This window comes from Vanessa atalanta, chromosome 4, assembly GCF_905147765.1.
Source record: "Vanessa atalanta chromosome 4, ilVanAtal1.2, whole genome shotgun sequence".
NCBI classification, from domain to species: domain Eukaryota; kingdom Metazoa; phylum Arthropoda; class Insecta; order Lepidoptera; family Nymphalidae; genus Vanessa; species Vanessa atalanta.
In genome coordinates, this window is record NC_061874.1 from 8,742,798 (window position 1) to 8,755,587 (window position 12,790).

The following is a 12,790-nucleotide window of genomic DNA, read 5'->3' on the forward strand; positions in this document are numbered from 1 at the left end:
CACTCTGTATATATAATTATAAAGAAAACACATTTTTATTCTGTCATTTTTATTACATGATCACTACTATTCCTTACATTCAAAGTCCATCTCGTTATCGTCACTCCAAAGAAACAAATAATTATAGAGAAAGTAAAACCATTGACAAAGGCTGAAACACTGATTACAAATACTAGAGAAACTGATTAATTAGTACAGTGCTACTGGAAGACACTGATCATAGAACTACATATATATTGTAACTGTTCATATAAACAAAGTGTACACAAACAAATACATAACGTCTGCCGCCAACTCGTTTCATTCCTGTCCTATTGTACTCATTCAATATATCGAATATAAAAATAAACTTATTACAAATTTTTAAGTAAGCATGATGACAGAACGACTATATTTACTGTATAAACAATTCGGGTATGTAAACAATTTTTAACTATGATTTATTTCGTGACCCTAAAAGACTAGTAAGAAATGCAAGTATTAATATTTTTGTACACTTTTCACTTATCATTAAGATAACACGACGTAAAAATTAATAAAAAAACTCTGAATTCTATAACAGAGATATGACTTAGATGTTAATTTTAATACACATAGATATTATTTTCAACAAGTTCATCGACAAACACTTTCATAATTCATACACATTCAATTCTTTGCTCAATAGCTCTTGGTTGTGCCAACAGGACAAAGATTATATCGCCAAGGTCACGTAGGATTCATACACATTATCGATGTAACAAGGTTAATCCCGATTAATTTTATATTCAACAAGTCACTTGTATCTGACTGCAACAACATTACTTTCTTTTTTTGCTATTTAGTATTCTTAGTTATTTAAAATAGTAAATTAATAAAATATTACCAATTAAATGAATGCTACACGACCATTTGAACTCTTACGTTGATTTATTGAAGAACAATGATAAAAATAAATTGTAATGGACTTGTCCAAGGACAAATTACATACAACTAGTTATTTATCATGTGTTGGGGGTTTTACTGAACTTTCGCAAATATATATTAGATGGATGTTTAATTCACTAAACCGACATTTCTCCGCGATACTAATTGTGTCATACAGTTAATTTTGATTAACCTTGTTACAGAATTGACTTTTGTTCATCTACATTATAAAGCTGAGAGCTAGGGATAATTATTTTTATATATAAAATGACAAATATTCATTGTAATTTACAAATGAGTTTTCAAAATTTACTTAAACAAATCAGTTCTTTCTAGCGAGGACGTCGCGTCCTCGTCGGTATGTAACAAATTATTTGGTTTATTTGTTATCTATTCTGTTTTTAACAACATTCATAGCCTCTTGCTTACATACTACATTAGTCCTTATATATGTACTATGGAAGTTTACAAGATTACAACCACGAATTAAATTTTAATATTATCATAAATCTGAATCTGTCGCACGAATAAAACTACACATCTAGGAAGAAATATAAAGCTAGAACTGAACGTAACCGGGCCGTCCACAGCGCATGGCACGTCGATCGCAAACATCGAACATCGAAATAATTCAGCCGTCCGGCGTCAATACTAACATTTAGCTGTCCATATAGCGGTATTAGGGTCACTGATCACATTTCAAAAGCACCAATGCGTGGGCAGTATGGACCTCGTCTCGACACCTCCAGCGGATGTCCTCACGAGTTAGGATGCAGCGGGCGGCGGCGCTAGATCTGCGTGGAGAAGCGCGGGCGCGGCAGCTCGAACACGTCGCCGTGCACCGAGCGCGCCAGCGCCTTGATGCTGGCCGCGATGTCGGCCGGCTCCTCCTGCACGCACACGGTCGTTACTCCTCAGTGGATAGGAAAACTTAATATTGACGTTTTTATTATTAAAATATTCAATCGTTTACATAGACCAGTGATTCCCAAAGTGGTCCAGGTGGACCCCCAGGGGTCCACGGGAGACTTGCTGGGGGTATACGTAGGCGTCAATAAAAAATGGGGGTACATAAGATTTTAATGGGGGTCCACGAAAATTTATCTGCTTTTGATAGTAAAGAGCAAAAATGTAAGCATAGCTTTTATAAGGGCCTACCTAAATTGTTTTAAGTACCTAACTAAGCAGATAATATTTTAAAAAGGCAAAGGATTGTTACTTGTCCAAACTTGCGTATTCGATATTACTTCGTGTACAGACTTGCAAAGCGCTATCCGCCCAACAATGCTTAATGCTTGTTCAGACATGAACTTGATTACCACTTTAAATACTTGATGCCAAAGGTATTTTTTTTCATCAGTTTGAGAGAATCACTAACAAATTCTTAGATTTGAATTGCTGAAATACTCGTAGGGTTACTAAGGATAGAATTAAAAGCAGCAATATTAAACAAATTAGTTCATATTTTAGTGTTTCTCTCAAACTTTGATTACGGACACATGCCAAGAAATGGTGGTCCACGAGAAAAATAAGTTTGGACACTACTGATATAGACCGTATGTTTCCTTGACGACTTGGGTTCGTTATAGGCGCCCATACTAGTCACTATTTGTTAAGTTAAGTTACCTAATATGTATTATATTGAAATACAACCCTATAAATACAATAACAGAAATTTAAAACTAACCTCCAGTTTCTGAGACAGTGATTAAGTCAATTTAATAATTTAATTTGACATGAATCAGAAAACCCATTGATCATTTATTGCATAATCCGAATGGTCACAGATTAGGACTTGTGGCCATTTCCATTAAACCCTGACCTTGACCACAGTTACAGAAACTTGAGGTAAGACATATAGAATGCAAGGTAATATTGCTGCTTCGAATTTATAGTATTGCTTGTTCGATGCTTGGTATAGTCGTTAAATGGCACTCACAAAGTCATCGACATCCCTCACTGACTGTCTTTCTGTTGGAAATTTGGGCATATTAATGGGAAGCGAGCGCGCGATGTCGGCGTCGGGGATGCCGCGAGATCGCACAATGTGAATGCCTTCGTCATTACTTCCTTCTGAAAATTAGATTAGGTGCTTCAATTTAAAATTTGTTTTGCCTTTATATTTATTTACAGAAAATTAAAAAATCAAACAAACTTATTTTATCATGGAAGTTATGATTATTATATATTATTATGGATTAAAATTAGTTAAATATTTATAGGATAAATAGGATAAATCAGCATTTAGAATTTGCAGAAAAAACTAAAAAAATACTTGGTAATATGAATTTTTATCTAAGATATTATAGGAATACTAAAAAGGTATGTAGGTTTTTCTACATGTATCAATTGCTAAACATCCAGAAATACCTGTTGTAAAATAACCCTCCTAATACAATCAAGACACAATATGTTTTGATCATCTGCTAGTTTCGAATATATAGTATTGCCTATCTGTATGGACATAATTTTAAATGTAGAAATCAAATTTAATTGAAGTATCAGGCTTTGGTAAATGGAATTTTTGATTGATGAAACCTTGCTTAGCTTTTATAGCAAAGTAGTATAAAATATGTTAATTGCATATATTTTGAGACTTACGGTCAGAATCATAATCATCCTGGTCAGAGGCCATGTAGTTTCTAGAATCCATTCCTTCTAAATCAAAAATATCCTCAGCATCTAAAGAATCTTCTTCATGTGGGATTTGAATAGAGGTCTGAAATAAATCATAATACACTTTTGAAGAAATTTTTTTTAATACATATTTACCATCATATTTTTGATGACTTTTTTGAGACATTAATAACAATCATATTTACCATATATAACCATATATAAACCTGATAGTATAACTTGTAACATTAGTGTTGAGGTAAGAAAGGTATGATCAATACAAGGTTATCTAAGTCTCCAGTAGGTAGTTGGATATCACAGCACAAATGAATACTACAAGAACTATTCTTTACAATGCAAATACTAATAAGCTAAAAACCACATGGTCTACATTTCAAGCTTAATCCCAGAAAAAAACAACGTAAATGTTTATGATTATCAGTACAAGTAATAAATATAAATTAACCGATGAGAATGAAGCCTAGTTAAGACATATTATGTTTATTTTTGAGATAGTAAGTTTCTATTTTAAACATACCTTCACATTTTGATTGAACTTTTTAGCATCTTTAATTGAGGACAATCTTCTTCTTTGCAGAGGTGGTAGAAGAGGTGAGGGTGGTCCATTGTCTAAGGTAGAATTATTTGCCCAGTTATCTTTTTCAGAGTTGTTGCGTGATTTACTTACAATACTGTAATATGTAAAGACAAGCAAATGTTATAGTAATAATAACAAACAGTTTAGTATTCAAAATAAATCAGCATTATTAATATTATATGAAGAAATAAAACACTGGTTTCACAAATCATTAGAGATAAAAATAATGTAAAATTAATGACCTAGTTTGGCATATAACATATTTTATCTGTTTACCTAGATAAAATTTTATGATCTCTCTGAGCCCTTTCCCTGTAAGCTTCATATTCTGCATATTTCTGATCCCTGAATTGCCTTACAGTTTCTTCTATAGCTTCTAATTGTGATTGTAGAGTTTGATTAAGTTGTTTCCTAAGTGTTCCAATCACTTGAATAGACGGAGAGCAGCCATTTTTATCACTAATCAGTTGATTATTTGTATCGACATTCTCTTTCATTTCAATATCATTTGTAATTTCTGGCACTAATAAATTAAATACTGGTGAGAAATTCTCTGACTTTTTTAAGTTGTTTATGTTTTCCATTGAAGTCTATAAAATAAATATAAGCATTAAATAAAATAAAATGTTATTTATTTAAATTATTCATTTAACAAAGCAAATGCTCATATCAATTATTAAGCTCAGCATAAATGATAAAGTAGCGAGTACTTTATTTTCAATTTTACCAAATTGTATTATACTAACTTGAATTGATTTTAAAATTAGAACTGTATTCTTTTCAGGTAATATTGCATGTGTAGTCTGCCCACATGCAAGACATGATTCTATATTGTAGCGACCAACTATGCGGTGTCCAATCAGAGCCGGTTGAACCACATGGCTTTTTAATGATTTGGAAGTGCATGATAGTAACTTCTGAAAAATGTGTATTAAAATTTTATTATATTTGTCATATTATACATTTCGTAATCGTTATATTAAAAGTACAAAGCAATTTATATATTCATTTTAAACTTTGTTAATTATTCCTAAATTAAATGTATTCATACAATTCGTCTCTTCTCCTATTGTGTATATTATTTAATTTGTTGATAAACAAAAAAATGCATACTGTTCTCATTTATAAGCACCTTTATTTTTCAAATAAATAAATGTGTTGTAGGTGTCTCGAAAATATATGCACTTTTTATAACATTTAAAGATATAAAGTGGCATTCTAAAATATCATAGATCGAATCTTGTAAACAATCCAAATGTTACATAACATGCGTAATATCATATTTTATAAATACTAAACGGAATCAATCATTTACTAAAATAAAATTAGTTTTATGAATGCAACTTCATGTTTCTTTGAAATATATACTTACTTTATTGTTAGTATAGAGTCTAGATGCTTACATATATATTAATAAACACGAAAACTCTTTATTATTTGACTATAAGAAGCAAAAGCCCATCATGAAGTCAAGGCTAAATCATGTTTACCGACCGTACCTCACTGAAAAAAATATCCCTTTGTTCCGTCAAAGATAAATCCAGTTTTCCGATATCAATAATTTCTTCAAAATTATCACTTTCTAAAGATACATTTAAGCATTTGCAAACACAGAGAGCCATTTTACAAGATGTAAATTAGTATGAGATTATTAAAAAACTAAAATATACAAGAACGTAGTAAAATTATACAAAGTAGTTCAGTGGATAAACGCGTTTGTTATTTATGTTATAAAATCGTACCTAGTATATACACATATGTATATAACTATTATCATACACACACCTGTAAATTGTAGACTAAAAACTTTACTCAAAGTTATATTGCAATGGAATATGAATTATATGCTCTTGTTATAAGGTTAAAAATAAAATAATAAATACAATATAAATGTATATATAGTGATCAAATCACTCCATCCCTTTTGCTACCATATAAAATACGTTTACCTAGAAAGAGACATTAACAGCAAGGAGCACACATCTATAATACGTAAATACGAATGAAAATATAGCCAACAGTAGCACTAAGAAGCAAGCAAGCTATGCAGACTGCAAAATCAGTAGCCCGTAGTCACTCATTTTGTCAGATACATATAAATAAAATAAAACTAATACATGATATATCATTAAAGAAATAAAAACATTAATTACTGATACTGATGATATTATTTATTAGTCATTAAAATTTAATTACGGCAGTTTAATTTTCAGCGCAAATTTTATGTTAAAGATATATATAAAATTAATGATTCTTTAATTAGTATATATATTATACAAGTTTACAATGTGCTACACAATCTTTATAATTCGAACCGAAATTCCAAAACGTGTTTTCCTGATTGACATTTCAACTGTCCGGCTGACAAGTGACAAATATTAAATCTATCATCATACTCATCATAATTTCATATTGGTCTTGGATAGATATCGGTGTGAAATTCTGATGTGGTTGATATTTTAAGTAAATTTAAGTACGTGGCACATTTATAATAAGTTAATGCTAAGTTTTGAGTCTATAAATGCTAATTTTTCTGTTACAATTGAGGTTTTTGGTTACATTTTTGTGAAATTTTTAGGTGGTTATTATTTAAAATGTCGAAAAGATCTCAGCCAACTTGGTCGCCACCTTCCTCTGGAGAAGAAAGACCTGTGTTAAAATTGTTCAACAGTCTGACACGACAGAAAGAGAAATTTGTGTGTTCAAATGGCAATCGTGTAAGCTGGTACAGTTGTGGTCCTACCGTCTATGATGCGTCCCACATGGGACACGCAAGGTGAGCTGAAAGTTAGCGGCTTGTAAATGTATAAATTATTACAATGTTTAGAACTTGTTTTCGGATCTGATCAGAGCAAAAAGTTAATATAACTTGAGGAGTATTCATTTATTCTTTTTTAATTCTTAAACTTGAATATAGTCATAAATATTTAGTGGTAGTGTTAAAACTATTAATAGGCTTTTATTCTTGCAGGTCATATATTTCTTTTGATATTTTGAGACGTGTTATGTCAAATTATTTTGGGTATGATATCTTATATGTTATGAATATTACTGATATTGATGACAAAATAATAAGAAGAGCAAGACAAAATTATTTGTATGAGAAATATCTAAAAGAAATCAAAAATTTAAATGACACCATAGACGATGCAACTGCAGTTGTTAACTTTTATGAAGATGTAGTAAAACAAACTGCAGATCCAGATAAGAAAAACACAATGCAAAAAATGTTAGATAAGTAAGAAAGAATTTATATTATGTCTAGCTGGTTTGCCTTCCACTAAAATATGGCAGTTTTGATCATTAATATTTATTTACAGCATTGCCTCTTCTGTAAAGGTACTAAAAGAGGCTGTGGAAATGAATGATGGTGAGAAAATTAATTCAGCGAAATGTGAAATGTTGAAATCAGCAAAAGATCCAATATCTGAATGGTTGGATAAAAAGTATGGTTCGACTGTTAAAGATAATGCCATTTTTACTGCACTACCTAAGTACTGGGAGAATGAATTTCATAATGATATGAAGGCACTTAATGTGAGTTACTCTATGACCTATTCCAATGGAAATAGGAAAAAAAAAGAAACAAACCTTAGATTAACATAATTCATGCGATTAACTAATAACTCAGCCATATTGTGCACAACTAAGAATTTATGATTTATATATCTTTAATCATAATACTACACTATTACACATAAATACTTATATCCACTTTAATTTTACTTCCAAAATTCCGACAACCATTTAATTGTCATTCAAAACACCATTTTTATGCAAAACCATAGTGAACATCATGAAAAATCAAGCTCTCAACCAATGATATAGTGTCAATTTGCTGTCATATGTTGTTTATTTGGCTTTTTTCCTATTATGGTTGGAATGGAGAATATAGTATGTAGTTGAGTTGACAATATTACTAATATGTATCCTTAATAAAAGGCTTAAAATCTTTACAATATTTATCTTATAAATTCATCTATTAATACAAAGTATGTTGTAGATTTAAATTTAATTGAAAATATATATTTTAGCCATCAAAACTAGCAGAACAGTTGGAAAACATATGACTTGACTTTACTAGAAGATGATTCTGTAGATACGGCTCAGGTCTAAAAATATATATAAATATTACTTAGGCAAGGCACTAGTGTAGAATGACCTTCTTGTATAATCAATTTCATATAGCATCAGTTTCATATAGATATTTAAAAGTTTTTGGTATGTTAATGATGCAAATATTGTACAATTATTATTTTAGATTTTACCACCAGATGTCTTAACAAGAGTTAGTGAATATATTCCACAAATAGTTTCATTTATTCAGAAGATAATTGACAATGGACTAGCTTATGAATCAAATGGTTCTGTTTATTTCAATGTTAGTGAGTTTGACAGCAAGGATAATCATCACTATGCCCGACTAGTGCCTGAAGCTTACGGAGACACAAAATCGTTGCAGGAAGGCGAAGGTAATGTGTCAATTTTATCATTTACTTGTTAGTACAAACTCTGTGCAAACTGTGTAGGTACCAACCACTCATAATATATTCTCACACCAAGCAACAGTGCTTAGTTAGTGGCTAGGTGAGTGAGCCCTTGTAAATGTAGCCACAAAGAATATAACATCTTAGTTCCCAGCATTGGCAATGTGAGAAGTGATTAATATTTGTTACAGTATTAATGTCTATGGGCAGTGGTGATCATTTAACATCAGGTATATTTGCCTGTCACCTAAATATATGACACAAAAAAACCACATTCTTAATGACATCAGATATGTAATTTAACCATCAATCAATATGTAATTCAGGTGATCTCAGTGATGATACTGCTGAAAAAAAATCTCCAAATGACTTTGCTCTTTGGAAGCGTAGTAAAGCTGGCGAACCATCATGGGAATCTCCATGGGGTGCAGGTAGACCAGGCTGGCACATAGAATGTTCAGCTATGGCATCAGATGTGTGCGGTTCAAGCTTGGACATACATACAGGCGGAGTTGATCTTAAATTTCCGCATCATGACAATGAGTTAGCTCAAAGTGAGGTATGTATTTCTGTAAATGTAATGTTTACTAATATTATAAAGCAACAGAGATTTACATTAGGATAGCCTGTTTAGATTTACATTAGGATAATATATGGAGCTAAGAATGTCAACCATATTACTTTAGCAAGAATGTAAGAAGCAGCTGGAAAATTTAATAGCAAATAAAAATATCAGAGACATGTTTATTTTCTAAAAATAAAACATTTATTTATATTCGGATTTGTAACATGCTATTCATCATGATAGTGTTTAGAAAATCAATGTGTTAGTTTGATTCGAATCTCTTGACTATAGATTTCTCAATTCTACAGGCGCATTTCGACCAGCCCGGCTGGGTTAAGTACTTCCTTCATACAGGACATCTTACAATAGCTGGCTGCAAGATGTCGAAATCATTGAAGAACTTCGTAACCATCTCCGAGGCCTTAAAACGTCACACTGCCAGACAATTACGTTTTGCTTTTCTCCTGCATGGTTGGAAGGAGACTTTAGACTACTCAGAAAATACAATGGAGATGGCTATACAGACTGAGAAATTGTTTAATGTAAGCATTCAATATATTGCATTTTCTGAACTTTAAAGTTATAAATTAATGTGTTAAAGAATAATATATTAAATAAATATGTGGGTAATCTTTAATTTCCAGGAGTTCTTCTTGACGGTAAAAGATGCCCTGCGGAGCGGCTACGACGAGGGCAGCGGTGGCCCGTGGGGTCCCGAAGAGCAGCTCCTTTCGGCCAAACTCAGCAACGCGAAGGAACAAGTCCATAGGGCCTTGTGCGGTAAGTCTTTTAACACAATCAATAACTTGATTGAATCCATACTATTGAAATGCATCGATACAATGTGCATATGTGTAGATAACATCGACACCCGCGCGGCACTGGACGCGCTGCGCGAAGTGGTGGGTGCGGCGCACGTGTTCCTGCGCAGCACGACGCCGCGCAGTGCCCCGCTGCTGGCGGCGGCGGCGCGCTACGTCACGGACGTGCTGCACGTGTTCGGCGCCGTGGAGGGCCCACGCGGTCTCATCGGCTTCCCGGTGTCCGACGCCGGCGACGTATGCGTGAGTTGTAGTGAGTTGACCGTTTCGATTGTATTTCTCGACGATTATGAAATGAACGAACCGTGTTTCAGTTGGAGGAGGTGGTGATGCCGTACCTGGAGGCGCTGAGTACGTTCCGCGCGCAAGTGCGCGACTCGGCGCGGGGCGGCGCGGGGGGCGCGGGGGGCGCGGGCGGCGTGTTGGCGCTGTGCGACGCGCTGCGCGACGACGTGCTGCCCGAGCTGGGCGTGCGGCTGGAGGACAAGCCGGGTGTGTGTCGTGCGGACTATGACATAGTTTATTTCAGGGAATAGTTGGGCATGCATGCAACAAAAAACCCCTGTATTCAGCAGAATATGTAAACTTCGCAAGTCGTAACATTTTTATTTATCCAGTGAGGTAAAAATTACGGGGTGGAAGTGGCTCTGAATTTGGAATATATTTTATTTTAGATAGAACAGTTGTGAAACTCGTGAGTAAAGAGGAATTAATGAAAGAAAGAGAGGAGAAGAAAAAACAAGAAGCGGAAAAACTGAGAAAAAAACAGGAATTGTTAGAAGCTCAAAGGGCAAAGGAGGAGCAGAAGAAAATACCACCCATGGAAATGTTTAAGAAGGAAACCGACAAGTATTCAAAGTTCGATGATAAGGTGAGAAATAAAATCTTTATTCAGCTAAATTTACAGAAGTACTATAATTTTTTTTACTATAATATATAATAAAAGTATATATAATATTTTAATTTTAATTAAAGTTATAAATATAGTTGGCGAATATTATTTATTTTATACTGAACAGTGAACTAATTACTTCAATAATTTGCTTTGCAATAGTTTCTTATGAACAATGGACCTTATACTGATATCTATTTTTATTAGGGCTTGCCGACACACGACAACGAAGGTAAAGAACTTAGTAAAGGCTTAGTTAAAAAATTGCAAAAATTACAACAAGCTCAAGAGAAGAAGTACAATGAATACCTTGCATCTGCCAACGCCTGCTGACGACTGGACCGGCCATTGGGGATGCACTGCCAATGATCTAAACTAAAATACTATGATTGATATTTATTCATGTTTGTCATCAGCTGTCACTGACATGTTGACTGTATTATGTACATTGCTTTTTTATATTAGTTACAACTCGTGACAATTCCACTGCTGGGTGAATTAATGAAAAGATTTGTAGCTTATTCCACCATACTATTTTATTGCAGAATAACCTACATCTGACCCTGGGTTTTCTTATAAAGTTTTCCATTAACATCCTCGAGCATAAGAGATTTATGCGATACTTAATGGCACTGAATATGACATTTAATGCCAAAAAATGCAAGCCACGAATAGATAGTTACAAATTTTCCTTTTTCCCCTTCAATTTAGCTTATTTAACATCCATTTGTATCCTCAGGACCGTCTCGGTTTATGATTATAATCATTTTTATTACTTTTTTTACTTTAAAAAAATATATATGTTGCATTTTTTTTTAAAACAAGGTGCTATTTTACTCTATCTGGATTATATTTGAAATATTAAATTAAATCTAATAATACTTTCAATAAATTATTATTAATACTTCTTTGAAAATAGAGCGTGCGATAGTCAATAGTATCCTAAAAAGATTTTTGTTAAATTAATTGTATAGAGAAGTTCAAAAGCATAGCAGATGTAAGTATCCTTAGGTATTAGACCATAAGGTCTTATTTTGTGTAAAAAAATTGTCATGCTTATGTTATGTTCAAAATTATGTTCATCAGAAATAAATCAACACATTTTACAAAATATTGCAAAATCGTTTACATACACCATAATGTTTTATTTCTTATTAATTAAAACAAAATATGTACTTTTAAGTAAATAAAAAAATACAACAACTTATATGTTTTTATATTATACTCATTATTAGCTGCGCCCGCGACTTCGTGCGCGTTTGAATTTAACAAAAAAGCGTGATTTTATTATTATTTTACATATAATTCTAAAATAAAAGTAAGTTAGTAAGTCTAAGTTATTCCTTATTACATCCGCTATCTGCTAGTAAAGGTCCCGTAGAAATCGGTTCAGCCGTTCCGGAGATTAGCCGGAACAAACAGACAGACAAAAATTGTAAATAATGTTATTTTTGTATATGTTCCGTGTATACAAACATATGCATTTCGTAAAAATGGGTTATTTTAATATTATAAACAGACACACCAATTTTATTATATGTATAGATACCATTATTCAAACCAAAAACTGTTTTTGAAAAAGTTCTGATTGTTTTTTTTTGTTTAGATAATAAATTAATTGCATTGCGTATTCCGTTTCGCTACAGAATTTGCGCACGAATAATTTTTTTTTACAAGTATGACTTATATAAAAAATTATATACGGTATATATGATTTATATGTAAATGATATTTATATTTTTTTTAATAGCTACTTATTTATATTTTCTTGTTTAATGTCAGTAATTACATAATTACTGTTTTCGTATTATTATTTACTAAGTATATATATAAAAATATATACAAAATATATTTTCTTAAATTTATCCTGACACTAGTTTTACATATTCTATATTTTCCATTTAT

The 12,790-nt window shown here is 32.3% G+C and overlaps 2 protein-coding genes across 2 annotated transcripts; one reads left to right on the forward strand and one right to left on the reverse strand.

Annotated features, from left to right (window-relative positions):
- Nucleotides 1–38: 38 nt before the first annotated feature.
- LOC125077659 lies at nucleotides 39–5,835 on the reverse strand. Its single transcript, XM_047689650.1, has 7 exons — nucleotides 5,620–5,835; nucleotides 4,867–5,037; nucleotides 4,397–4,710; nucleotides 4,061–4,214; nucleotides 3,508–3,625; nucleotides 2,846–2,979; nucleotides 39–1,796 (listed from the first exon to the last, which is right to left on the reverse strand). Exons 1-7 carry the CDS (start codon nucleotides 5,740–5,742, stop codon nucleotides 1,695–1,697), a joined length of 1,116 nt encoding a protein of 371 aa, XP_047545606.1. The 5' UTR covers nucleotides 5,743–5,835; the 3' UTR covers nucleotides 39–1,694.
- A 650-nt stretch (nucleotides 5,836–6,485) lies between these two features.
- Nucleotides 6,486–12,090, forward strand: LOC125077869 (cysteine--tRNA ligase, cytoplasmic). The gene is made up of 12 exons (XM_047689964.1): nucleotides 6,486–6,593; nucleotides 6,699–6,896; nucleotides 7,092–7,358; nucleotides 7,441–7,657; nucleotides 8,382–8,592; nucleotides 8,934–9,166; nucleotides 9,481–9,714; nucleotides 9,817–9,952; nucleotides 10,031–10,236; nucleotides 10,308–10,485; nucleotides 10,668–10,864; nucleotides 11,093–12,090. The coding sequence occupies exons 2-12, from the start codon at nucleotides 6,715–6,717 to the stop codon at nucleotides 11,216–11,218; spliced, it is 2,187 nt and encodes a 728-aa protein (XP_047545920.1). The 5' UTR covers nucleotides 6,486–6,593; nucleotides 6,699–6,714; the 3' UTR covers nucleotides 11,219–12,090.
- The last annotated feature ends 700 nt before the right edge of the window (nucleotides 12,091–12,790 follow it).

What these genes read in the sequence shown, in the direction of transcription:
- LOC125077659 (XM_047689650.1), bottom strand. Translation starts at nt 5,742, where the DNA reads ATGGCTCTCTGTGTTTGCAAATGCTTAAATGTATCTTTAGAAAGTGAT. An exon ending in GATCATAAAATTTTATCTAG is followed by an intron (nt 4,215 to 4,396) that starts GTAAACAGATAA and finishes TACATATTACAG; the next exon opens with TATTGTAAGTAAATCACGCA. An exon ending in AGTTCAATCAAAATGTGAAG is followed by an intron (nt 3,626 to 4,060) that starts GTATGTTTAAAA and finishes GATTTATTTCAG; the next exon opens with ACCTCTATTCAAATCCCACA.
- LOC125077869 (XM_047689964.1), top strand. Translation starts at nt 6,715, where the DNA reads ATGTCGAAAAGATCTCAGCCAACTTGGTCGCCACCTTCCTCTGGAGAA. An exon ending in ATGCAAAAAATGTTAGATAA is followed by an intron (nt 7,359 to 7,440) that starts GTAAGAAAGAAT and finishes ATTTATTTACAG; the next exon opens with CATTGCCTCTTCTGTAAAGG. An exon ending in AGTCCATAGGGCCTTGTGCG is followed by an intron (nt 9,953 to 10,030) that starts GTAAGTCTTTTA and finishes GCATATGTGTAG; the next exon opens with ATAACATCGACACCCGCGCG.